The sequence below is a fragment of the Acinonyx jubatus genome, chromosome C1 (assembly GCF_027475565.1).
Source record: "Acinonyx jubatus isolate Ajub_Pintada_27869175 chromosome C1, VMU_Ajub_asm_v1.0, whole genome shotgun sequence".
NCBI lineage: Eukaryota > Metazoa > Chordata > Mammalia > Carnivora > Felidae > Acinonyx > Acinonyx jubatus.
The window spans coordinates 217,160,283-217,184,676 of record NC_069381.1 but is presented as its reverse complement, the minus strand read 5'-3'; the positions used below and the strand labels follow the sequence as shown (position 1 = coordinate 217,184,676).

Sequence of the window (24,394 nt, the reverse complement as noted above, 5' to 3'; positions counted from 1 at the left end):
GTCTTTAAGCTTGTTTAGTGGCTGTGTCTCTGTGAACGTCCTGTGGCCCATGGGACGTACTTGGATTCTGTCTGCAGTGGTGTCACCGGCCTGAGGAGAGACCTGGTCGCCTCTGAGAGATTTTGGTTCTAATCACCGTCTATAGGTGACAGAAATGCCCTCCCCAGTGCTTGCCGAGGAGGGCCGCCCAGGCGCTGAGAAGAGAGATCCGTCTGGGAAAAGAGATCCGTGGGGTGGCAATTTTTTAATGCCTTCGTTAAATTCTATTTGCTGAGGGAGAGTCCACGTCCCAGGACCCGTAAATCCAAAGTCACACGTGAGCAGTGAGGCTACTTCTGGTGCACGCCGCGGAGGGGGGAGGAGTCGCCTCGGGGGGACCCGGGGCTCCCCGCACCACGCACTGCAGGGCCACGCATGGGGCCTCTCCCGAGCTGTTGTCCTCATCCGCCCACGCCCGGACGGCCCGGTCAGGGTGGTCACGTGTAGGAGCGCCCCGCATCCGTCCCCGGAAAGGCCGGGACGTGCTGAGGACAGCCCCCACCTCTTCCTGGAACTCTTTGGCCACAAAATAGTAGCTGACGGCGTCCAGGCAGCAGTTGGCGTTGGCGACGCGGGAGGTCACCTGCACGAAGGCAGCCACCGCCTGGAGAGTGGGGCAGGCCGCGTCTGTCCACCGGGCCACGAGCATGGCCAGCAAGGCCACGTGCAGTGGGAGGAAACAGAGCAGGAAGGTGGCCAAGTTGGCCGCCACCACGTGCAGGGCTCTGAGGAGGTGGGCGGCGTCCTGGGGCGGTGACCGCGCGCGCTTGCGGGTCAGGTGCCGGAGCACCTGCCAGGAGCAGAAGCTGAGGACCAGCAGCGGGAGGAGGAAGAGCAGCAGGGAGAAGGCCAGGGTCCTGGGGCCCCGGGTGCGGCCCCGGCCGAAGCAGAAGCTCTCCCCCGCACGCAGCCAGGACGCCGGCAGGGCCACGGCCCCGAACACCAGCAGCCAGAGGGCCAGGCAGGTGAGGGCGGCCTGGCGGGGGCTGCGCCAGGCGCGAGACCGCAGCGGAAAGCGCAGGGCGGCGTAGCGGTCGGTGGCGATGGCCGTGATGAGGCATATGCTCATGTAGGTGTTGACGTAGTAGAAGCTCTGCACGACCCTGCACAGGATGCCCTCCTGGGCCCCCGCCGCCTGGCCCAGCGTGTGCAGGACTCCCGGCAGGCTCAGCAGCAGCAGGCAGTCGGCCGCCACCAGGTTGGCCATGTAGACGCGGGTCTCGGTCCACCTGCGCAGGCGGCACCAGAACACCCAGAGCCCCAGGCCGTTGAGCGGCAGCCCCAGTGCCAAGATGACATAGATGGAGACGCTGGTGGCCGCCTGGGACAGGACGCTCCTCTCCGTGCTGCAGCCCTCAGAGCCGTTCCCGTTCCCGGGGACGGGGACGGCGGCGGGCGCCCCAGCTTCACCTGCGGGCAGGGAGGGAAAGGCTGCTGTGGCCTCGCCCCTCCTCCTTCACCTCCCTCCCGCTGCCCCCCTCCCCCCTCCCTCCTCACCTCTTCCCCTACTTCCTGTGCCAGCCCCGGGGCTCCCTCTCTTGACCTCAAAGGGCTCCACTGGGGCCGCCTTCCCTGCCCCGCCCAGAGGGTCTGCATTCCTAGATGTGGACGGTGGCCCCTGCCACGAAGGGGACTCGGGGGGGCTTCTCTCTGGGCTTCTCCACCAGAGGCTTTAGCTCAGCCGGGGACCTTTGCCACGTTGCCGTCCCCCACCGCCTGTGGCCCTGTCCAAGGTCCCTCAACGCATGACCCATGGAGCGGGACCCCAGACTCCTGCGGCAGGGGCCACGGGGGGTCCTGGTCTGCAGAGAGGGAGCACCCCCAGCCCATCAGGAGAGCATCGGGAGCCCTGGGCTGATCCCACTCTTCTCCGTCTTTGTTAGGCTCCCTACTTCTGTGTGTGTGTCTCCCTCACCCCAGCCACCCCACTCTGCCCTTCCTCTCTATCCACTTCCTCCTTGGGGCCCTCTTTTCCCCTCCCCCCAAAGCTTTCCCCTGCACTCCCCCCCATCTCCTATCTCTCTCCTCCTCCTGTCTACCTCTGCCTCCCGTGGCCCCCCCTCACTGTCCGTCCACAGAAGCTAACTGCCCCCTCAGCCCTTGCCCTCACGCCTGCTTGGGCTTGGAGCCCAGGCGTGGTCCCCAGGTGGGATGCACGAGGCCCACGGCCCTGCTCCCGGGAGCCCTTTGTGGCGGCCGGCGTGGCAAGGGCAGGACGGGGCTCATGGAGGCGACAGCAGGGGGCTTCCAGGCCTGGGTGGACTCACCCATCTGGGATGGCTGGGGCCTCGGAGACTCCGGCTGGGCCGCTCACCGCTCGCCAGCCCCAAGGCTGTGGTTAGGCTTTTGTACTCTCTCGAGTGGGTGTGGTCCCATCTCCGTGCAGCTGGCAGGTAGGCGGCCCCCTTCTCCGGTCCATGTGTGCCTGGGGCCCGCAGCTTCTGCCTGCGGCTTGTGACGCCCAGACCACAGCTCTGGGCCCCTGTGCAGCAGCCTGGAGCTCAGGGCTGGATGGGGACCGAGGGTGCCTCTCACACGGGGCGGGGGGACGGCCTGCATGGGGCTTCAGGCAGGCCCGTTTTGGCCGGGTGGTGCCCCCTACCTGTGTGCGTCCAGGATTGGCACCGGGTGGGGAGACCCCGGGCAGGAAGCCTGCAGAGTTGGGGGCTGGAGAACCCAGAGACCCTTGGCCAGGAGCCCCTACCCATGCGGCCCAGGGGTCCGGGCGCCTGGCCTGACAGGGTGGGAGGCTGTAGTGGACGCCGTGGGGTGCTCTGGTGGGGGCGGGGGGAGCGTCACGACCGAGGCACATGGTGCTTGTCTTGCCGGCCGGAGGCCCCTCCGGAATCACCTTCAGCAAGTGACACATCAGAGGCCGTGCACCCACGGTAGCCCTGCATGGTCAGCCGTGTGGTCACAACTCCAGAGCTTCCCGTGGGCACGGAAGCTGTTCCCTCCGTCCATCCCGCTTGGCCAGCTCCTTTTTGGGTGGGGTTCCCAAGAGCACTCCCACAGAAACCCCTGCGTGCCAGTCTCCATGTCAGAGAGGCTTCTGGAACCCACCCTGAGGCAGGGGTGTATTCCTGTCCAGCACCAGCACGGCCCCGACCTTGGCCACACCAGCAGCTCCCCCAGAGGGCTGGTGTGAGGGGCTCTTGGGGGTGGGGGTGTGGGGCCGGCACAGGGTCTGCTGTCCCAGGACCTGGCCCGGCCGCCTGCAGGAACAAGGAGGCCAGAGGAAGCTGCCTCCCCCCACCCCCTGCTCAGGAAAGCAGGGGGCGCGTACTCCCACGAATCTGGGGCGCACGGCACCCTGTGAAGCTGTGAGGTGGGTGACGTGGCGGCGGGTGCCCAGGGGACCCTGAGAGGGACGGCCTGCCACACAGACCAGGAGGCAGGGGCAGGCGCGGCCCCGTGCGGACGGCAGCGGCTCTGAAAGCCGGGCGAGGTGAGGTCCCCCCACCGCCGGAGGGGGGGCTCGCGGTGCTCAGTGTCACTGCTGCCCTCCTCCCTACCCTCCCGGGTGGCAGGAGCTGAAAGGCACCTCGCCGCCGGGGGCAGGTGCAGGCCAGCGTGCCCACGCGAGGCGGAGGCCGACGCGTGCTCCTCTGTGGACTTCGGGGTGCCAGCCCCGGGCGCCTTTATCCGAAAGGTCCCTCGTGGGCAGCAGTTCCTTGCAGTACCGACCTTCCCATTGGCTCAGCTCTGCGATCTGCCGCCCCCTCCCTGCTGGGAGGGGCAGCCCTGGGGTCCCCGCGGTGCCCCAAACCCTGCACTGCAGCCGCGGGGGGGCTGACCTGGGGGCTCACAGCCCCCCCCCCCCCGCCCAGCACCCACTTCCCCAGACCCTGCAGGGCCCCGCGTCTGGTTGACGCCCGCTGCCCCGTTGACCTCGGACACTTACTCTTAGGAAAGTTTCCTCCGAGGCACAGCAGCAGGGGGCCCCGGAGAACAGGACACAAAGCGTGGCTCTACCCACTAACGGCCGGCCTGCCCCCCCAAACTGCCTTCTGAGACCGGCTGCAGCCGGGCTCGACCCCCCAGCAAGGGGCATGGACTTCCCGGGACACCTTCTCTCTTTCTGAGAATTATCGGCACTCGGGGCGCCTGGGTGGCTCAGGCGGTTAAGTGTCCGGCTCTCGGTTTCAGCTTGGGTCACGGCCTCCTGGTTTGTGAGTTGGAGCCCCACCTCGGGCTCTGCGCCGACAGTGCACAACCCGCTTGGGATTCTCTCTCTGTCTCTCTGCCCCTCCCCTGCTCTCTCTCTCTCCTCTCAACATAAATAAAGTTAAAAAAAAAAAAAAAAAGAAGAACGTTATTGGACACTTGGATTCTGCCCTGTCCTGTGAGGTTCTCTGAGTCCCTCCCCGTCGGGGATCTGTCCTCTGCAGCCACCCAGACCCATCTGCTTCTCGGGGACTGCAGATGCTGCCACTTCCTGGGCCGCACCTCACTTTATCTGACTGCTCATACTTCCTCTGCCTGTGGCCAGCTGGCCTGGGTTGCCAAGCCCTCAGCAGCCTGAACCCTCCAGACCCTCTCCCGGGTGACCAAGGCCTGGTACAGAACAGTGCCCTGGCCAGATAAAATACCCCAGAGGTAATCCTAGTGGAGGGAGAATGAACTGTGTCCTCCCACATTCTGGGCCCTATACTCCTGATGATGCAGCCTCAGAATGAATCTGCTTTTTTTCAGATGCCGGTCGTTTGCTAATTAATGGCAAGCCCAATCCTCATCAATGGCCAGACTGCCCCCTAAGCCCTCTGGGCCAGGGCTGGGGGTGGTCTGTGCATACATTCATGATAGAGGTTCTTCCACTTGGCCTGGCACAGCCCAGAGGCTGGACTCTGGTGTAGGATACTGAGCGCGTGGGCCGTGATTAGGGTTCAGAAGTCAGTTGTGGGGATGCTTAACCTCTCTGATTTTGCTTCTGCCCCATTTCTTGTTCTTCCAGGAATTTTGTGCAAAGTCCAGCTGCCTCCACTTGCTGGGAGCCAGGAGAGGCCAGAGGCAAAGGTTGTGCACACATCCCCTCTCCAAGCCGTAGACTGGGGAGGATCAGCACCCCTGGGGCCAGGATCGGACAGCAGGATCGGGCAGCATTGTGGTAAAGCTTCACGGGGCCCCCCTGAGTGTGGCTCTTCCCGGGCACGGGTCCACCCAAGTGGGGGCCTCCCTGAGCACCAACCTCGCAAGGCAGGGCCCCCTGAGTCTGCAGGCCCCTGGGGCCAGGACACGGCTGCCATTCTGGCTCCGATCACACACGCGGAAGAAAGAACAGGACAGGGAGGCTGTTTGGTGCCCGGGGATGCAGGTGGGGTGGGGTTTGAACCCCAGCCCTGCTTGGACCAGCACCCCGGGCGGCCTCTGGAAGGCTCTGGCTGCTCCAGCTCGAGGCTGGATGCCCGGGGTCCCACGCAGGGAGGCAGAGGAGAGGTGGGCACAGCGCACACCAGGCTGGGCATCCACACTTCCGCCTGGGCGGGCATCCGGGCCACCAGCTTCCCTGAAGGAAGCACAAGGGGAGTGTGCCCCCTCGACAGACCTCGGCCGGTTCCTCACCGCCCCCAGCCCACCCCCAGACTAGTGCGGCTGGCTGTGCAGCCCCTACGAGGGGTCGAGGGGCCCTGGCCCTGCCTCGGCAAAGGAGAGAGCAGCGCCGCCCCCGGCCCTCCAGATGGCTGGGCGTGCTGCGGGGTGGGAGCAGGTGGGAGGACCCAAGGAGAGCCCCCAAGTGGCTGGCCGTCTAGGAAGACGCCCCGGCCCTCCTACCTCCCACCATCCGAGTATGGACAGCACACGCGTGTCCAAAAGCACACACACATGCACGCGCGCACACACACACACACACAGCCCTGACAAGGTCAGGGGAACAGCTTTATTCCAACCGCCGTAGGTTGGCCGCAGAAAGCTGGCCATTGAGGCCTCCAGGCACAGAGCAAGCGTCCACCCCAGTACCCCAGGGGTACCAGACCCTGGGCACTGCAGGTGTTGGCCCGATCTCAGGGCCCCAGGGGTTGGCCTCGCTCAGTCGTCCCACCCTCTTCCACCCCGGGGCTGGGCGCGTCACCGCCGCGGGGTCCGTGCCTGGGTCGTCGCCACCCTGCCAGGCCCCCTGGAGCCTGCCCCCATCCACGGTGAGCCGGGGCGCCCCCAGCAGGCAGCACCTCCCGGAGAGCCCGGGACCCGGCCCACGTGCCCGCGACTTGCGTCCTAGGCCAGGGTCACAGAGAAAGAGTCCCGGCTCCTGTGGGCCTTGGCAGTGGGCATGGAGGCCAGTGCCGACACCTCCTCCTGGAACTCCTTGGCCATGAAGCAGTAGCAGATGGAGTCCAGGCAGCAGTTGGCATCTGAGAGCTTGCTGGTGACATAGAGGGCGTAGCAGAGGGCCGGGGTGGGGGCGCTGCGGCTCGTGGCCACGCGCACCGCCAGCACCACGTGTAAGGGCAGGAAGCAGGCCACGAACACGACCAGGTTCGCCCAGACCATGCGGGTGGCCCTCCGGGTGGCCTCTGCCTGGTCCGTGTGGGCGGCCGGCCCCTGGCCCAGGGCAGCGACCACCTGCAGGGAGCAGAAGAGCAGCACGGCCAGCGGCAGGTAGAAGCCCAGCAGGGAGAAGGCCGTGGTGTGGGAGCTCTGCCGGGAGACGCTCAGGAAGCAGAAGCCGCCCTCCCGCACCCCCAGGGCCCACCGGAGCACCAGCGAGCCCGTCACCAGCGCCCAGAGCGCCGCGCACACGGCCACGGCCTGCCGCGGGGAGCGGAGGGCGGGGGCGCGCAGCGGGTGCCGCAGGGCCACGTAGCGGTCCACGGCGATGGCCGTCACCAGGCTGATGCTCATGTACCTGTTCGTCAGGTAGACGCCCTGGGAGAGCTGGCAGAACAGCGTGTCCTCGGTTCTCTGCTTCAGGGAATACAGGAAGAAGGGCAGGGCGCAGAGCAGGCAGAGGTCGGCCACGGCCAGGTGGGCCATGTAGATGTGCGTCTCCGTCCACCGCCGCACGCGGCAGCAGAACACCCACAGCGCCAGGCCGTTGAGCAGCAGCCCCAGCGCCAGCAGCAGGTCCACGTAGGCGTCCACGATGTTCTTGACCCAGTAGGGCCAGGTGAGCTCACTGGTGTGACAGGTACCGTTCATGGTCCTGCGGCTGCAGGAGAGAAGCAGGGATGAGGAGGGCTGGCGGGGGGGGGGGGGGGGGGGGGGGGGGGGGGGTGGGAGGGGCACCCCTGGGGCCAGCGAGGCCCCGCCCACCTCTGGCCAGGGATGCAGGAGGTGAGCACGCCACCCCCCCCCCCCCAAAACGAACCTTCCCAAAGAAAATCCTAGAAATCATCACGGGCTCTGAAGCACCCTCCAGGCCACACCCCTGCCCGCTGGACGAGTGGGGGAACCGAGGCTTTCAGAGGCCTGAGGGGGGCTCAAGGTCACACAGCGAGCCAGCCCAGGGCTGGGACTAGATCTCCTGGATGGCGAGGAAGGTGGGAGGGGCTCAGGGGTCAGTCTCCACTGGCCAGCGCCCAAATCCTGAGGGCCCCCCACGGTGCCAGCTCTCAGGACAGGGAGCCCGAAGGGCAGCCAGCCTGGCCCCAGCCCTTGCCGCTCTCAGGTGGCCCCAAGGAGAGACCTGAGGGCCATCCCCTGCCCCCTCCCCCCTTCCCCCACTCAGTCTCTGGCTGCAGGGGTGCTGACATGCCGTTTAGGCAGCGGGGCTGCGGCTCAGGACAGCCCCCCAGGAAACCCCAGAGCACCCTTGTCCCCCCTCCCTCCCTCCCTCCCTCCCGTGCCACCCCGGGCACCACCACCTTCCGAGTGCCCGCCCACCCAAGTGCTGTGCCCTGGGGTCCACTTGCAAGGGCCCCTTGAGCCCTCTGTGGTCAGAGGTCCAGACCCACGGTTCAGAACAAGCCTCCGGGTGGCACTGGGGCGTCCCCTGCTCCATCATCATCAAGGCCACTGTTAAGGCCTCACCCTCCACCACCCATACTGTCCCCTCCCTCCCTTGGACAAGCTCCACGACAGGGCCCAGGAGGGCTGGGACCGGTCCCCCAGGGCCGGGGTGGACCTGGTCAGGGGTCTGACACACAGGGCCTGGCCTGTGATGTAGGGATTGGACTCCGGACTCACCCGAGCGCCGGGTGAGCCTTGGCCTCCGGAGCACAAAGGGGTTCTGGTGTCACACATGTGGGGTCATGGAGCACTTGTGTGAGTGACCGGTGTGCCAGTGCCTAGCACAGGGAACACACTACCAAGCCCCCACCTCACTTCCCTCCGGCTGGAAGGGCCTGGAGGGGCAGGGTGGGCGTGGCCTCCCCGCCCCCAGGAGCACCAGGCCCTGGGGGGAGGGATGCTCCCTGCGCTTGGGGTGATAAGGAAGGGCGGGTCCTGGGCAGCTCTACTGCCTTGAGCCCTCCCCACACAGGAAGAGAAGAAATATCTAGAACCATTAGGTTCATTAGTGCCTGCAGCCGGGCGGGAGGGAGGGGGACTCGTTTCCTCAGCCGCAGCCCCCTGGGAACCTCCAGCCCACAGTCCTTTAGGGAAGCGGGAGCACAGATGTCAGCTCGAACAGAAATATTCCACCAAATCATCCCATTTTATCTCCGGAATTTTCAAAGGGCGGCCCTGCCAGCAACCAAAGCTTTATGAGCCTTCACCATGGTTTCCGCTCTCCACGCCCCTGACGAGGTGCTCTCCTTTTTTTGTTGTTTTTAAGGAGTCTGCTCTTCTTTCTGTTCTGTGAGTGACACCCAGGTTCTGAGGCCCCTCAGACCACAAGCCAGCCAGGCTCCACAGGCCCCGAGCCCACCAGAACTGACCACGGGGATCCTCCCTCCTTGCCTGCCCCGCTCTCGCGGCCGCAGCCCCCCCCCCCCCCAAGCATGTGTGAGCTTCCCGGCGGCTCAGTCAAGGCCCCCCACCAGCCCAGATTCCTGAGAACCTGCTGGGAAGGTACCTCAAGGCCCCACAGAGTCACAGTGCCGCCGTGGGACCACCCCCCCCCCCCCCCACCCAAGACGGGTCCAGCAGCGGTGAACGGTTGCTGCCCTTCTGGCTGACCTTGGCGGGGGGGGGGGGGGCAGGATGAGATGCCCGGGGCCGCATGCGGTTGGGTGTCTGGGAGTATGACTCACAGGCTGGCCTCGGTGTGGCCCGAGCTCTCCTCACCGTCCCAGACAGGGCTTGGCATGGTTTTGAAGGTACCCGGTGGGGTCCTGAACACTTGGCCAGCTCGGGGGGCCCGCATCTGTGTCCTTGGGGCGCCTCCCGTACCAGCCTGGGGAAGTCAGGTCGCGGGTCCAGCCCAAGTGGCACGGGGCCGTCCGGAAGCCACCGATGGCACCGCATGTCCTGCCTGTGTCTGGCCCTGGCGTGGGGACCTATGTCCAGGGCAGGGCCCCCGCTGTCCTAGTGTCCTAGTGGCCCCACTGCCGCACGGCCAGCGCAGAGCGCTGAGTGACACGGGCTGGGAGCTTCCTGCTGGGGGGTGGGTGGGGAGGGGAGCGGCACCTCCCGGGTACCGCTTCCTTCCTGATGGCGCCATCAGTCCGCCTCCTCACGCCAGTGGAAAGGTGTCCTGGATTCTGCACTGAGGCACCTCTGTAATGACCCGACAGGGGCCTGGGGTCGGGTCTGGGAGGCCGGCCCACCCCACGGCCCCGGGGCCCCACAGACGCCTTGAGCGGGACCTGGGGCAGGGACTGGGGTGCAGACCCTGGGGCCTGAGCACCGTAGAGGCCTCTGGAGCCGGGGCCCCGCGCAAGAAATACTCCAGGATCCAGGACGGATGCGTGTGGGTGACCGAAGCGTCGCAGAGCCAAGATCCCCGCGGCGGGAATACGGCGCGCAAACATTTTCTGTTCTAGTTTCTCAAGCGCCGGTCCCAGCCCACAAGGTGGGTTTCAGGGTCTCGAATGAGGTGGGAGTCCCGGCCCTGGAGGAGACCCCAAGTTGCTTCCCATTTGTTGCCCACGCTGGATGCCCCTCCACACGCATGGAGGGCGGCTCTCCTTTCCAGATCATCGTCCTCACAAAGCACCTCTGGCAGGATGCTCCCCTGAGCTCCCCCCCTCACCCTTCCGAGACCCCACCACAGCCTCACCCCCTCTGAGACCATCATACCCTCACACCCGCTGAGACCCCCCCATCACACCCCACCCCCTCAGACACCCCCATCACACCCCACCCCCTCTGAGACTCCCCCCACCATACGCTCACTCCCTCTGAGACCCCCCATCACCCCCTCACCTCCAAGCTTCCCGGCTCCAGATGGGAAAGTGGGGGCAGCCCTGGCCGACTGTCCCCCGACCTTAAGGCAGGCAGGTGGCAGGGTTGACGGACGACAGAGCGCAGGTGCCGGGACCACCACCTGTGCCGGCTCAGGGCTGCCGGGGTAGTTTCTGGGAAGGGAAGTGGGGAGTGGCATGGCCTCCCCAGACACGTCTGCGGAGACGGGGCGTCCTAGAAACAACCCGAGAAAGAGCGAGACCGCTCCTCTGACCCCAGCCTCTCTATCCATCCACCCTGCAGAGTGAGGGACCTTTCCGGGGCAGGGCCCCCCGGGGCTGCTGCAGGTCGGTGTCCCCCGCCCCCAGGGCCAGCATCCCCTGGCGGGAAGGCCACACGCGCAGGCACCCACCGACGTGTGTGGGCACAGAGGCTCCTCCGGGCCGGCGGTGCGAACCCAGACAGGCGACTTCCTGTGGCTCTGCGCGCACGGGCGGCCCTGCTCCAGGGGCCTCCTGGGGCGACCTCCCCACTCTGAGCTCACGCCGAGCCTTCGCGTCTTCCTCCCACTTAGCCCGGCGCGGCACGCACAGTGTGGCAGGGACCCTACTCCTCGTCGTTGCGGCTTCTCTCTCTGCGCCGAGCCATCACCACCACCCCTGCTCATTGGCGGAGGCAGCAACCGAGGCCCCCAGAAGGCAGTGGCTGGGCCGGGCCTCCTGGCCCTGTGACCAGGGCCCCCTCCCCCACCACAGCAGCCCCAGGCACAGCCCTCCAGAGCCCGCCTGCCTCCCCCTCCTCCCCTGCCTGTCTGCCCCTCTCTGGGGGCCCCACCCTTTCCTAGCGCCCCGTTCGGTCTGGTTTTCCTTATAGAATTTCTCATGAATTAGAAGAGCTCTTCCGTGTACTCAGTTCTTGCCTGTGGCTGGGACCCGCCTGCTGTCGGACACGTCAGTGCCTGGTGTGGAGTGAGGCCTCCCTAAAGCGTTTTAACCAGTGGGCGGCGGCCTCGAAGGGAGAATCCAGCCGGCGACGCGTGCCGAGGAAGAAGCCGGATTCTTGGCTCACGGGCATCCTGTAAACAGTGGTGGCCTCGACTCAGAAAGCGTCTGCCCCGGGTGGGCTGGGGCGTCGGAACCTTCCCTCTGCCAAGCTCCCTCCCTGTGCGGGGCCGGGGCCGGGTCCTTTCCCCCTCAAGCCCCACTGGACCCCGCGGGTTCAAGAGTCCTGACCTCGCAGGGCAGGCTCCAGATGCCAGACCAGGCCCGTCCTCTGGCTGCCAGGCCGCCTCGAACCATAGCGACGGGCCTCCACAAAGCAGCGCTTGCGAGGCCCCGCTCGCTGCCCCGAGACCCACCGCGGAGCCCCTGAGAGCCTCCACCAGCCGGGGCACTGGGGCTCAGCGGACCTGCACCCCCTGGCCGCCACCCCTGCCTGGGGTCCCAGTCCCCGCTCCTGCTTTGCACGCGCAGAGCCCACGTGGCAACCCTCGTGTGGTGGATCCTTCTTGCCCCTTCCTCCTGGCCCTCGCCCCTCCGAATGGTTGGGGTTGGAGGGAAAAGGGCCACTTGGCTGATGTCAAGATGACACGTCACTGCCCTGCTGAGAGCCGGGAGCCTCCTAGGGAAGTGAGCCCGGGAGTCTGAGTCACTCCGCAGGAGGCTGCTGGATGGGGCCCAGGGGCGGGCCCAGGAAATGCTCAGCCCCTGCCTCCGGGGGGCTTCCCTCCTTGGGTGGGCGTGCCCCTGCCCACCTGGGTCACGTGGAAACCAAGTGCTGAGAATGGGGGCATTCAGGACCCTCACCTAGGAAGAGGGCAAAGGATACTGAGGACACTGGTCAATGCGGCCGCCCAGGGTCGACTCCCTGAGCCAAAATGTGCGTCCACTCTGACCTAAAATGACCGTCTACTCTTGGTCTGCTCCCTCTTCTGCACCCATGCTTGGGCCCTGCCTGGGCACTACGCTGGGCACAACGCTGAGGCAGGCGCCCCAGGAGCAGGACCCTGCACTCACATCGCCTCCGACTCCTGGGGGTTCACAGAGGGCAGGACCGGAGGCTTCTAAGAGGAGGTGGCCAGGGGCAGGGAGGAAGCAAGCTGCAGGAGGAGCAGGAAGGGAGCCTCAGGCGGACAGTGGGCAGGGGCGTGGCTTGACTGTCTGCACGGAGCCACGGCCCTTTCCTCTGGTTTGGGGGTGGGGGGGGCGGGGGGAGCCTGAGCGGAGCCCCGAGAAGCAGAGCCGAAAGCTGGCCAGGGGGCCGCCTTCTGAGCCACACTGGGGGTCGGGTGGGTCTTTCACGACCTCCCGGTCCCCCCACGTTGGAGCCTGAAGCCGAGGCACGCCAGGCCCCCCAGCCTGCCTTCACTGGCCGCGCTCACCCTTTGCTCAGTGGGTTTGCGCATCAGCCTCCGAGTACGAAAATGTGGCACCAGAGCATGGTTAATCCTCACGCCCGAGTTGTCGGCAGCCCCTTGGATGCTGTGCCAGAGGCCAGCGCCTCACCCCTGCCCGGCCTAACCCCAGGCACCTGGGGGTGGAACCAGCCGGGCCTCTGGCACGGAAGCCGTTGCCACCGCTGACACTTTCTGTTCCCCTGTCCCCAGCAACTGTCTCTGGGAACCTCCTCCCCCTCCCCCGGTCTGGCCCAGAGCCAGATGAGGACGCCAAGGGGCTGGAGGGGTCCCGGGAGGGGTCAGCTGCCCCCAGCACCCCCGCACCCGAGTCCCCCTCCCCTCCTCAGCTGGGGGGCCCGGCCTTGGGCCCCCCCCCACTCCTCTTCACAGACCCTTCCAGCCCTGTCCCCTCCTCAGGCCCCTCGGGCCCCTCCTCCACTTGGCAGCCAGGGTCCCTCTGCCTCCTGGGAAAATGAGGCCCTGTTACTTGCTAACACTCTCCAACCGCATGGGCCTGTCCCTAGGTCACCCCCAGGCACTGTCTCCCATTAAAAGGGCTTCTTCTTTCCCAGTGTCCTCAGCCCGGGGTCTTCCCTTGGCATTCAGAAACCAGCCTTGACTCCCCAGGGGGAGGAAGTGGGGGGGGGGGCGGTGACACCTTCCTGGCCACACTGCCCCCTTGACATCCCTCCCTCTGCTCCCTCTGGCATCCACCCTGTACCACAGGAAGTGGCCGGGGTGCAGGGAAGGTCAAGGATAAGAGCCTCCCACCCCCCTGGCCTCCAGCCAAAACCCCAGGCCCAGGCCTGCGGGGACAGGCCGTGAGGGGGCACCGGAAGATGGGCACCCTGTTCCCAGGGACCCGCAGGCACATCTGGGGTGGCAGAACAGCCTTACGGGCCTTGGGCCGGACAGCCGGCGCTCAGGACACAACTCGGCCTCCGGCCTCTCGCGCTGCCGATGACCAGTCGGCACACGCCGACACCCCACGGACAGAGGCCCCGCCTCCGGGATGCGCACCCCGGAGCCCTGGGCGGGCAGCCCTGGCCGCGCCCGGCGCGGTGCTCCTGGTCTTGTTCCCTGCGTTTCTCCTCGGCGTCCCCTTGTGAACCCTCCGTGCCCCAGACAGACCCTGCCTTCAGCCACATTTGCCCCTGGAGCCCCTTTCCCAACCCTTGGCCCTGGGCCCAGGAAGCGCCTCTGCTCGGCCTCCCTGGGACAGAGGGTCAAGGCCAAGTCAGGCGCTCAGACAGCACGTCCACAGCCCTTCCTGGACAGAGATTTGGCCCAAGCATGGAGGGGAGTCAGACAGAAGGCACCACAGCACAAGGGACACTGTGGCAACTTGGGGAATGTGAGGGCATCTTGAGAGAGTTCTCAGGGGGGCCTGAGGGCCTGAGGGGTTCCTGGGGGGATCCTGAGAGAGTCCTGGGGGGGTCCTGAGGTCTGCTGACCTTGGCTGGGCTGTTCCCGCTGGTGACATCCTAGGGCCTGTCCCTGGCTGGGCAGCATGGGCACAGGGTCCCCAGGGGTCGAGGCAGGCTGCTCTCCTGCCCCCACCCCCACCCCACAGCCTCACAGATGTACAGGCTCAGCGAGGAGCACAGTGGGTGCCGCCCTCCCTGCCCGTCCTCCTGCCTACCCCACCCCTTCAACAGCAGCGGTGGGCAGCCTCCCCCGACCTGCGCCCTTGGACACTCAGGGACCAGGGACCCAGGGCACCTCCCGCCACCTCTGCTTCTTTTGCCCCGAGGTGGAAGATGCCTCGGGACATCTGGACACTCGAAGATGACAAAAGTGCCCCATCGGCAGGCCGGCCACTGCACGCACGGGGCGTGGGGGATGGGGGTGAGCGGGGACCCGGGCAGGTGTCGGCCTCCAGCTGCCCGGGATAGCTTGCTCACTCCGACAGCTCCTGCTCCCCTCCTCCTGGGCTGGCTCCTCGAGGAGCCCCTGGGGGACCCGGGGGTGGGGTGAGTGGTGGAACGCTGCAGGTTCCTCTCCGCCTCTTCCTGCTCATGCTGACCCCTGATGTGCTCCTCTGCCCTCCCAGGCACCTTCCCCTTTCTCAGCCCCAGACGGCTCTGAAGGCAAGGCTGGTGGCTGCCCCCTCCCCCAGGTTCCACGCCTGGGGCTGCGGTCTCCCTGCACCCCACCCCCCCCAGCCGACCTGGGCCCTGCGCTCCCTGCCCTGCCTGGGGAGTCCTCCCCACTCCCTGCGGCCATCCTCCCGGGGATGGCTCCGTTTTCAGTCAGTGCTGCTGGGGCGCAGGTGGGGGGGGTGGGGGGGCTCCATGCCTGTGGACCCCAGGCTGAGGATTGAGATGGGCGGAGAGCAGCAGCTCACCCCTGCCCGAGAGTCAGCTGTGAAGGTGCAGCGCCGGCTGCCGAGCCGGGAAGGGCCACCTCCCTTGAAAGCGGCTTGTCTGGAGGGCTTTTCCCTGCCTCCCCTCCTCCAAGGGCAGATGGCCTCCGGCTTGGGTTCGTCTGAGCCAGTCTGTCTGGGGCGGGCCAAGAAGCGCCCGCTTTACCAGCGCCAGGTGATGCCAGGGCAGGGAGCCGCCCCCCCCCCCCCCCCCCCCCCCCCACCGCAGCGCTCTGCCCAGCATTCTGTGTCAGCCCCTGTCCTTGTCTCCGCCCAGGACCTCTGCCTTTGGAGGTCGGCGAGATGCCAACAAGAGACAGGAACAGACTCACAGAAAAGGAGATGTGAGATGCAGAGGACTCACTGGAGATCTAAAAGGGGCCCACGCACTCATCAAATGAGAAACGTGAACTCAAAGTGCACGGCAATTCTGCTTCTCCCCGTCAGATGAGCTAAGTCCCAGCACTCGGCAGCGATCAAAGGCGGGGAACATCATCAGATACGGCCCACTGATCTTCCCCGTGGAGAGGGCCTGGCAATCCTGCAACGTTGGAGATGCCCTGCCCTTTGACTCGGCGACCACACTTCCGGGCATCTGTCCCACGACAGAGCCGTGGGGTTCTGAAAAGGATACTCGAGGGTCTACCCTCGCGGTGCTGTAGTGAAGCGGGGCCTGGAAACCACCTGGACGTCAGTCCATCAAGCCCTGGAGGCATGAGATGCTTGCCGTCCACACCACGGGGCACCAGGAAGTCGTAAAAAAGGAAGGAGAAATATTTCTATCCATTACTCAGTGGTTTTCTCCAGGATCGATTGAAGAACGAAAAATAGTGTTGATGCGCATTTATTATAGCACACCAACAGCTTATATTTTACAAATGGAAGGATAAGCCAATAAATTCGTTTAAAATTAAATCATTACCTATGAGGAACAGGTGGGGGGGAGGAGAAGGGAGCCAGGAATAGAAGCTAGACCTCGAGGGGCACCGGGGTGGCTTAGTCAGTCGAGCGTCCGACTTCGGCTCGGGTCATGATCTCGCGGTTTGTGAGTTTGAGCCCTGCGTCGGGCTCTGTGCTGACGTCTCGGGGCCTGGAGCCTGCTTCAGATTCTGTGTCTCTCTCTATCTCTCTCTGCCCCTCCCCTGCTCACGCTCTGTCTCCGTCTCTCAAAAATAAATAAATGTTAACAGAAGTTTTTAAGTATGTAGCTCTGAATTTGAGTGAAAGGTATCAGTATATCCTTGCACTGTGTTCTATCTTAAAAAGAAAAGTTAGTATCTTAATTCTGTCCGTTGACAAGACCTAAAAGCAAGCACCTTAAACATCCAGATGTTGGTCTGTAGGTATCATTTCTCCTGAAGAGAAAGAGGGGCTCCTGAGGGCAGCGGACGCTCTCAGGCCTGGGTCAGAACATGTATAAAATGAGCCTGGAATTGTGTTTCGCCCTAGAGAACGAAGCAGATCCAGACTCTTGGCCACTGTCTAGAGGACTCAGGAGTGACCTCGAGTTCGCTCCCACTGGCCAAAGATAAGATGATCTGAATATCAATAGGAGGATCATTTCCATGAATTGGAACTCAAAAAAAAATCGCTTAAATCCATGAATTTGCACTTAAACTTAAAAACAAACGACCTGTCACGTCATGTGTCAAGTAGCTTGCCAAAAACAAACATCACACCTGAACTTGAAGAAGTGCCTGGAGCTCGCGACCTGTGACAAGAGCCACAGAGGGCGTGGGATACAGTAAGTGACGCCCTAGGGGTGCAAGCAGCAAACCCCGGTGTGGGGCCGCTCTGCAGGGCAGGGCATCAAAGGCAAGAGTCTGGAGGGGAGTCCGGAGGGGGGCTGGGCTGCCTCCATCACCCACCTGGGCACCAGCCTCCGCAGCCCCGGCTCCGAACCTGCACCGCCCAGGTGGGAAACTGAGGCCCAGGTGGGGCAGGGACTGGCCTGAGGGTGCCGGGGTGAGCAGAGGAGAGAACCGGAACGCCCAGCCCGGGCTCTTGCCCAGCGCGGACTTGAGGATGCAGCACGCACCTGGGGCGAAGGCCAGGGAAGGAGCAGCGAGGGCGCTGAGCTGACCCTCAGACATGGGTGGGCCGTGGGGGGCGGGAGGGCCACAGAGGTGGGGAGGGGGCGCACGGTCGGGGTGTGAGGGTGACGGGGACTGGGGAGAGGGAGGAGAGTGGGCCCCTCCAAGGTTGAGGTTGGGCCTAGGGCCGGAGTGAGGGGGAGGTCAGAGGGCAGTCAGGGTCAGGGTTAGGACTGTGTTAGGGCAGGGTTAGAGCCAAGCATTAAGGAGTCGTGAAGTAAGCCTTGAGTTTTTACTTGATACTCGCTTATTCTAAAAATCTGGAGTCCGAGATTCTCTTTCCAGAATTTTGTGTTGGTTTTTTGTTTTGTTTTTAAATGTTCATTTATTTTGAGACAGTGAGCACGGGTGTGTGAACAGGGGTGGGGCCGAGAGAGGGCAAGAGAGAATCTCAAGCAGACTCCGTGCTCGGCACAGAGCCCAACATGGGGCTGGGTCCCACGGACCGTAAGATCACGACTTGGGCTGAGATCAGGAGTCGGACACTTAACCGCCTGCACCACCCAGGTGCCCCATGTGTGTGTTTTGATGAGAGACAAACTCTTTAAAGGCCTGATATACAAGCGAAGCCATTTTAGATTTCTTCTTAGAAAGAAATCAAGCTTTGGTTCAAACCAAAAAGCCTGGCTTGTGGCCCATGTTGTGCACTTGCCTTGTGAACAAGTACCTGCAGGAAAACCATCTCGTCCCTCACACATGGACCGATGCTGCTACCTCCCGCATCCCTCGATGGTAAAACTCAGGATTCCTGCTACGCGCTAATCTCCAATCTTTGGAGCTTTTACAAGATGTGAAAAGTATATAACCCTGTAAAACCGTTCATTCTCTAGACGCCTTTCTTCCCTGCGAAGGCGTGTTTCCTGGCAGTTGTTCTAACTTGGGTTCAAGCAAAACTCTTCTTTTAGAGATTCCAAAAGGTTTGTTCATTTTGCACCTCTCTCTCTCTCTCTCTCTCTCTCTCACACACACACACACGCACACACGCACACAGTTTCATGGGCCCTGCTCTCAGATCTGCTCACCCTCACCTGGAGCACCCCACCTCTGCTCTCCCCTCCCTGCCTGCCCATCCTGCAAGTCCGCCCATAGCAGGCTGCTCCTTGCCAGCGCCACCCGTGCCCACCTGTCCACTTTAACTTCCTCCAGCACATATGTGCTGAGCTGAGTGGGGTCCGGCCTCCTCTTCCAGGCCAGCTCCCGCCACGGTGGGGCTTGTACTCCCGGAAGCCACGTTGCAGGCTTGTGGAAAGCCACCCCGTGTGGCAGCCAGAGGCGCAGTCTAGATGAGAGACCGGACCTCCGCCGTGGTCCCAGCTGTCTGCCAAGCCCTGCCAGAGCACCGTGTGATGGCGCAGGTCAGATCCTCCTGAAGGAGGTGTCCTCATGCAGAGTCTAGCTCCTCAAACCCCTGCGATGCTCAGACACTGAGGTCCGGACCCCACCGTGGGCAGTCCGCACCCCGGCAGGCACCTAACGGGCACCGTCTTGACTCCCAGCGACATTTGGCAGAGTTCTTCATTGTTCAGTGTTTTAACAAAGTATTGAATAGATTTAAATGTACAGTCACGTGCACGTTCACAAATTAAGAAATGGAGCTTCCAATGACCTTCAAGCGCCCCTGCATCCTGCCCCAGTTCTGAAACCCTCTCACAGCGCCCCCCAGGGGCAACTGGAGCTGCCGCCTTCTTTGGTTCCAAGGTGGCACGCTAGATGGTTCTGCTCCTTCCTCTCCGGACTCTCCCCTCACGCCTCTGTCCCAAAATTGGAGTGCATGGGGCTTGGTCCTGGACCCTTTTCTTGCCCCATCACACACTCTCCATAAGCAGATTCACCCACTGCCATTGGTTCATCAATTACCGAATGCCCGACTCCAGCTGCCAGCTCCAGCCCAGACTCCTGGGCCACACGTGGAACTGCCCCTCAGGCATCTTCGCTTGGATGCCCTGGAAGCACCTCCGGTGCAACTTGTTCAAAACCGACAGGACCCCCTTCACCTCCTGCTCTAACACTCATCTTCCTTCAAAGTTCCCCATCTCAGAGAATGATCCCCTCCCCTGCTTCCCAGGCCAGATATTTGACTACCATTCTTGATACTCAATTTCCCCTTCCCTTCTTCCCCCCCTCCCTTCTATATCCCATCAGTCAGCAATAAGTTAAATATGCATACTGTAAACCTAATATCACCCATTGAAAAAAATAAAAGTTATAATAAATAAGCCAATAGAGGAGATGAATGGAATACAAAACAGAACATTTGATCCCAAAGAAAGGAGGAAACAGGTACAAAGAACGGATGAGATAAATAGTACACAAATGTCAGGGGGTAGATTTAACCCAACTGTATCAACACTTACATTAAATGTAATTGGTCTGCTGTTCCAATTAAAAGGTAAAGATTTTCAAACTGGATGAAAGAAGCAAAAGATGATAATATACTGTCTGACACTTTATTATTGTTTTTTTTAAGAGACAGAGAGAGAGAGCTCAAGAGAGACAGCTCACAGGGGAGGTGAGGAGCAGGGGAGGGGCAGAGAGAGAAGAAGGGGCAGAGAGAGAGAAGAAGAGAGAATCCCAAGCAGACTCAGCGCTGTCATCACAGAATCTGATGCAGGGCTGGATCCCACGAACTGTGAGATCAGAACCAAGCCAAAATTAAGAGTTAGACACTCAACTGACTGAGCCACCCAGGTGCCCAGAACACACACTTTAAATATAAAGTTAGGTTAAAAGTTAAAAAAAAAAAAAAAAGTAAAATGAAAGAATGGAGAAAGAAAACGCCAATGCTAATCTCAAGAATGCTGGAATGAGTAAATTAATATCAAAGTTGACTTCAATACTGGGAATATTACCAGAGATTAAAAGGGACATTTCATACCAATAAGAGGATCAACTCATCAAGCATGTCTAACAGTTCTAAATGCGTATTACCCAATTTCGGAGGTTCAAAATATGGGAAGTAAATTAACAGAACTAGCAGGATAGATAGAAAAATCCACAACTGCAATGGGTTATCCTGACACTCTTCTCTCAGTAACTGAGAGAAAACGAATAAGGATATAGCTGACTTGAACAACAATCAGCTTGTCCAAGCTGATACTTAGAGAACGGTGTGCCCAAAAAGAGTATGTAATCCTTTCATGTGCACATATGAACATTCTCTAAAATAGGCCAAACACTAGGCCACAACATATGTCTCAATACAATTAAAAGGAATTAAATCATATAGAGTATGTTCTCTGAATATGATGCAATTAGAAATAACAAAAAGATATAAGATATCTGAAGAATGCCCAAATATATGGAACTTAAACAACACAATTAACTCAAGGGCCAAATAAATAATCAAAGGGAAACTAGGAAATATTTTGAACTAAATGGCAATGAAAACACAATTTACCAATATTTATGAGACAAAGCTAAGGCCATGTTTAGAGGAAAATGTGTAGCTTTGAGTGCTTATATTAGAAAAGAGAAAAGGCCTAAAATCATTGATCTAAGATTCCACTTTGGGAACCTAGGATAAAAACAACAAATTAAAATGAAGTGAGTAGAAGAAAGGAAATTAAAAAAGTAGAAATTTAATATAATACAAAAATAACAGATAAAATCAATAAACTGAAAGTTGGTTTTCTTGAGAAGATCAATGAAGTTGATAAACCTAGGGCTACACTGATCAAGGTAAAAAACACCCCACAAATTACTAATGTCAGAAATGAAAGAGAAAGCATCAATTCAGATCCTACCGACATTAGAATAATAAAAGAACGTCATTAATAATGTCATGCAAATATATTTGACAACTCAGTTGAAATGCACAAATTTATTTTTTTAAGTGTATTTATTTATTTTAAGAGAGAGAGAAAGCAGGAGAGGGGCAGCGAGACGAGAGAGAGAGAATCCTAAGCAGGTTCCCTCCTGTCAGTGCAGAGTCTGATGTGGGGCTCAGTCCCACTCACGGTGAGATCATGACCTGAGGTGAAATCAACTGAGTCACTCAGGTGCTCTGAAATGCACAAATTTCTTAAAAGTCACAGCTTGTCAAAATTTGTACAAGAAATAGAAAATTTGAATAGTCTATATTTATTAAAGTTGTTGAATTCATAATCTAAAACTTTCCCACAAAGAAACCCCCAACCCCGATGGTGTCACTGGTGAATTCTACCAAACATTTAAGAATAAAATAATATCAATCCTTAGCACTTTCAGAACATAAAGAAGGAGAACACTTCTTAAAACTCATTTTCAAAAGCAAGGCATACCCTCATTCTAAACCTGAACAAAGATATTACAAGAAAACAAAAATACAGAACAATATCATGTATGAACACAGATATAAAAATTCTTTAAAATATATTAACTGAATCCAGCAATGTATAAAACAAATAATACATTGCACACAAGTATCCTGAGGATATAAGGTTTGTTTTAACATCACAATGCCAACCAATATAATTGACTACATTAATAAAGGGGAACATTTATATAGTCATCTCCTCCGATCTTCCTTGCATTTATATAATGGAAGAAAATCACTTGATAAAATTCAACATCTGTTTCTGATAGAAACTCTCAAAAACTAGGAATAGGGGGAAATTCCCTCAGTCTGATAAAGAACATCTACAAAAAAAAAAAAAAAAAAATCATACCTAATGGTGAAAGACTGAGTGCTTTCCTACTGTGATCAGGAACAAGGAAAGTGGCTCTCATCACTTTTACTCAAAATGGTATTGGAGGTCCGAGCCTCCAGAAATAAAGCAAGGAAAAAAAATGAATTCAGGTAAGAAAGGAAGAAACAGAGCTTTCTGTTTTCCCATGTGACGTAATTCCGTATGTAGAAAATCCTAAGACATTTACAAATCAAAACCAAAACCCAACAAAAAACAACAACCCAACCCCCAAACTATGAATAAGTGAATTAACAAGGCTATAGAACACAAAATAATGTACAAAAAATGTATTCCTATATACTAGCAAAAAAAAAAATTAGAAAAATGAAACCTAACATACAATATCATTTGCAAGTGTTGGAAAACAAAGTAGGTAAGAATAAGTGCAAAATATCTATGCTCCAGGACACACAATATTGCTGAGAGAAATTAAGGAAGACCTCAAAAAATGGGCAGGTATACCATGTTCATGGATTTGAAGGTATCAATTCTCTTCATGTTGCTCTAGGCGATCAATCTAATTAAACATCAAGCATCATGTTCTGCTGCTTTTGCTTTCTAAATGTACCTCAACAGTGACCTCTTCTCTCTGCCTCTCCTACCTCCCTTCTGGACAGGACACCATCATCTGTCTCTTGATGTCTGCAACAGCCTTCTATTTGGTCCCCTCCCCATCTAGAGACTTCGACCAGAGAGAGAAGTCACATATACACCTATCAGGTCCTGCTTAAAAACTGTGTAGTGGCTCCTTACCACCCAGGATGTAAGACCCAAGCTCCTTAAATGGACCTCAAGACCCTTACCTACTTTTCCAGCCTTAGCTCCTGCCACAGGTGCTGAGCCTACTTGCCACACTGCAGGCACAGAGAGCTTCTTTCCATTTCCTGAGGCTGCTCAACTCCTCTGCCAGCCCCTGCTTGCCCTGCACTGCTGACCCCAGGCTGATCAAGGGCCACCCCTACACATCAATGCATCATCTATCCCTCATCATCAGTACCATCCAGATGATCTGTGTGCAGACAGTCCTCAAGGGCAGGGTACTGGGCATCTGAGCCCCATCCACAGCACCCCACACACACTCACAGAGGGACTTCAGAATGAAGGGACAGGGGATCAGGGTAGTGGAGAGGGATGTGTTGGTGCTGGTGGGTCTTCTCAATAGGCCTTGGGGGATGAGGGATGAGACCACATCAGTCAGATCGCACGCGCGCGTGCGCACACACACACACACACACACACACGTCATGGTGCCCCAGCGTCACACCTGCCCAGGCACCAGGAACCCACAAGGGACTAGGACTGGCCCCTGATAGAGCAGCCAGCCCAGTCCAAGCCAAAGCTGTTTCCTGATCCATCAGCCTCCCCTCTTGGGTGATTTGTGAAGGGACAGGCAGCTGAGGATGTGTATGGCCTGAGCCCCAGCCCTGGAGGGGAGGTGCTTTAAGGAACCAAGCATAAGCATGATCCTGACTAAAACTCCATGGTCTGAGTTCCCCAGGATGCTGAGTGAGCCGGCTCCCAGGCCAGACTGTCCTGTCTGTGCAGAAACAGCCTGTGCTTGCTGGGAACCAGAGGAACAGCCAGAGGGTCCCAGCCAGTGCCCTGCATCTGAGGTCCCCTGGGGAGGGACGGGGCCCCAGAGCCGCTGAGTTGAGTACTCCTAGGTGCTGGAAGGCCCAGCCTGCCCCTTAAAGTTCATCCTCAAAACCAGCAACGACCCTCTCCTTGATGGAGCAGCCACGTCCAAGGCCTTGTGTTGGGGTCCAAAAAGCCCCCAAAGTGTCCCTAGGAAAAAATGACTCTCCTATTCCTTTCAAAAGGCAGCATATCGAGCTTAAATCTGTTAAATATTACAGGAGAAAAAAAAAATCTAGTAAAACCAAATGATGCAGACATGGGACACTGAGTGAGAAAAAAATGATTATTAATGGAGAGAGAGACAGAGAGGAAAGAGGCTGGAGCATCTGACAACCTTGGCCCCGTCTGGCTGGCCCTGTCCCGTTCACTCCAGCTCTGTCCTTCGTCTCGCCCCGGAAGCCCAGACCCAGCCAGGCCCTCTCCCTGACTACCGCTCTGAGGACACCAGGATCTTGATACTCACCCCAGGACCCCTGCGGCCCCCAAAGCTGACCCAGGCCCAGGGGAAGGAGGGCAGGTGAGGACAACGAGAGCAGACCCAGGGCCAGGACTGGGTAGGACACGGCTCCCATGGAGAAGGCACGGTCCACCTGCCCCAAGCAGGAAGTGGAAACGAGAAACCAAACAGGTGGTGTGGGGCAAAGTCTGCTGGGAAGGCCCGAAAAGGTGGCGTTCCCACATGCACACACCCAGACCTGCCCGTCAGGGGTCTGCCAGGGCCCCCGGACACAGGAGGGAGGCCCTTCACCCGAGTAGTCCCCCACCGGCCCGTCCACAGAACCAGGCCTCTAGGGCGTGGCTGGTTGCTGCTGCCCAGCTCCCCGGGGCCACAGGCCAGGTCCGAGGCGGGGCTCAGGTCAATACAGAGGACGGGTGAGACAGCAGCGCACCGGCCCGGACCCCATGGGGTCTGTGGTCTGCAGTCCCCCCAGCTCACACCGGGCTGGGTGGGGGGCCAACGTCAGGTGGCTGA

The 24,394-nt window shown here is 59.8% G+C and overlaps 2 protein-coding genes across 11 annotated transcripts; both read right to left on the bottom strand.

Moving 5' to 3' along the window:
* Positions 1-225: 225 nt before the first annotated feature.
* Positions 226-3,836, bottom strand: LOC106984583 (G-protein coupled receptor 35). Its single transcript, XM_027045877.2, has 2 exons — positions 2,307-3,836; positions 226-1,449 (listed from the first exon to the last, which is right to left on the bottom strand). The coding sequence occupies exons 1-2, from the start codon at positions 2,308-2,310 to the stop codon at positions 311-313; spliced, it is 1,143 nt and encodes a 380-aa protein (XP_026901678.1). The 5' UTR covers positions 2,311-3,836; the 3' UTR covers positions 226-310.
* Positions 3,837-5,895: 2,059 nt separating this feature from the next.
* LOC113595526 (G-protein coupled receptor 35-like) lies at positions 5,896-24,102 on the bottom strand. 10 transcript variants are annotated; one of them, XM_053216047.1, is made up of 5 exons: positions 23,885-24,012; positions 10,676-11,338; positions 10,285-10,436; positions 9,171-9,970; positions 5,896-7,180 (listed from the first exon to the last, which is right to left on the bottom strand). In XM_053216047.1, exons 4-5 carry the CDS (start codon positions 9,281-9,283, stop codon positions 6,253-6,255), a joined length of 1,041 nt encoding a protein of 346 aa, XP_053072022.1. In that variant the 5' UTR covers positions 9,284-9,970; positions 10,285-10,436; positions 10,676-11,338; positions 23,885-24,012; the 3' UTR covers positions 5,896-6,252. The 10 variants fall into 10 exon arrangements, with proteins under 10 accessions (XP_053072022.1, XP_053072023.1, XP_053072018.1 ...); XM_053216048.1 differs by lacking the exons at positions 10,676-11,338; positions 23,885-24,012 and having other exon boundaries at positions 9,171-9,636; positions 9,739-9,970; positions 10,285-10,661; XM_053216043.1 differs by lacking the exons at positions 9,171-9,970; positions 10,285-10,436 and having other exon boundaries at positions 5,896-7,177; positions 10,668-11,338.
* Between the last annotated feature and the right edge of the window lie 292 nt (positions 24,103-24,394).

Bases quoted from the DNA above. Each gene is read 5' to 3' on its own strand.
- LOC113595526 (XM_053216043.1), bottom strand. From the start codon at position 11,146: ATGAGAAATTCTATAAGGAAAACCAGACCGAACGGGGCGCTAGGAAAG. The intron at 7,178-10,667 runs CTGCGCGTGTGG...CAGCCGCAGGAC, and splicing joins CCACACACGTCGGTGGGTGC to CATGAACGGTACCTGTCACA.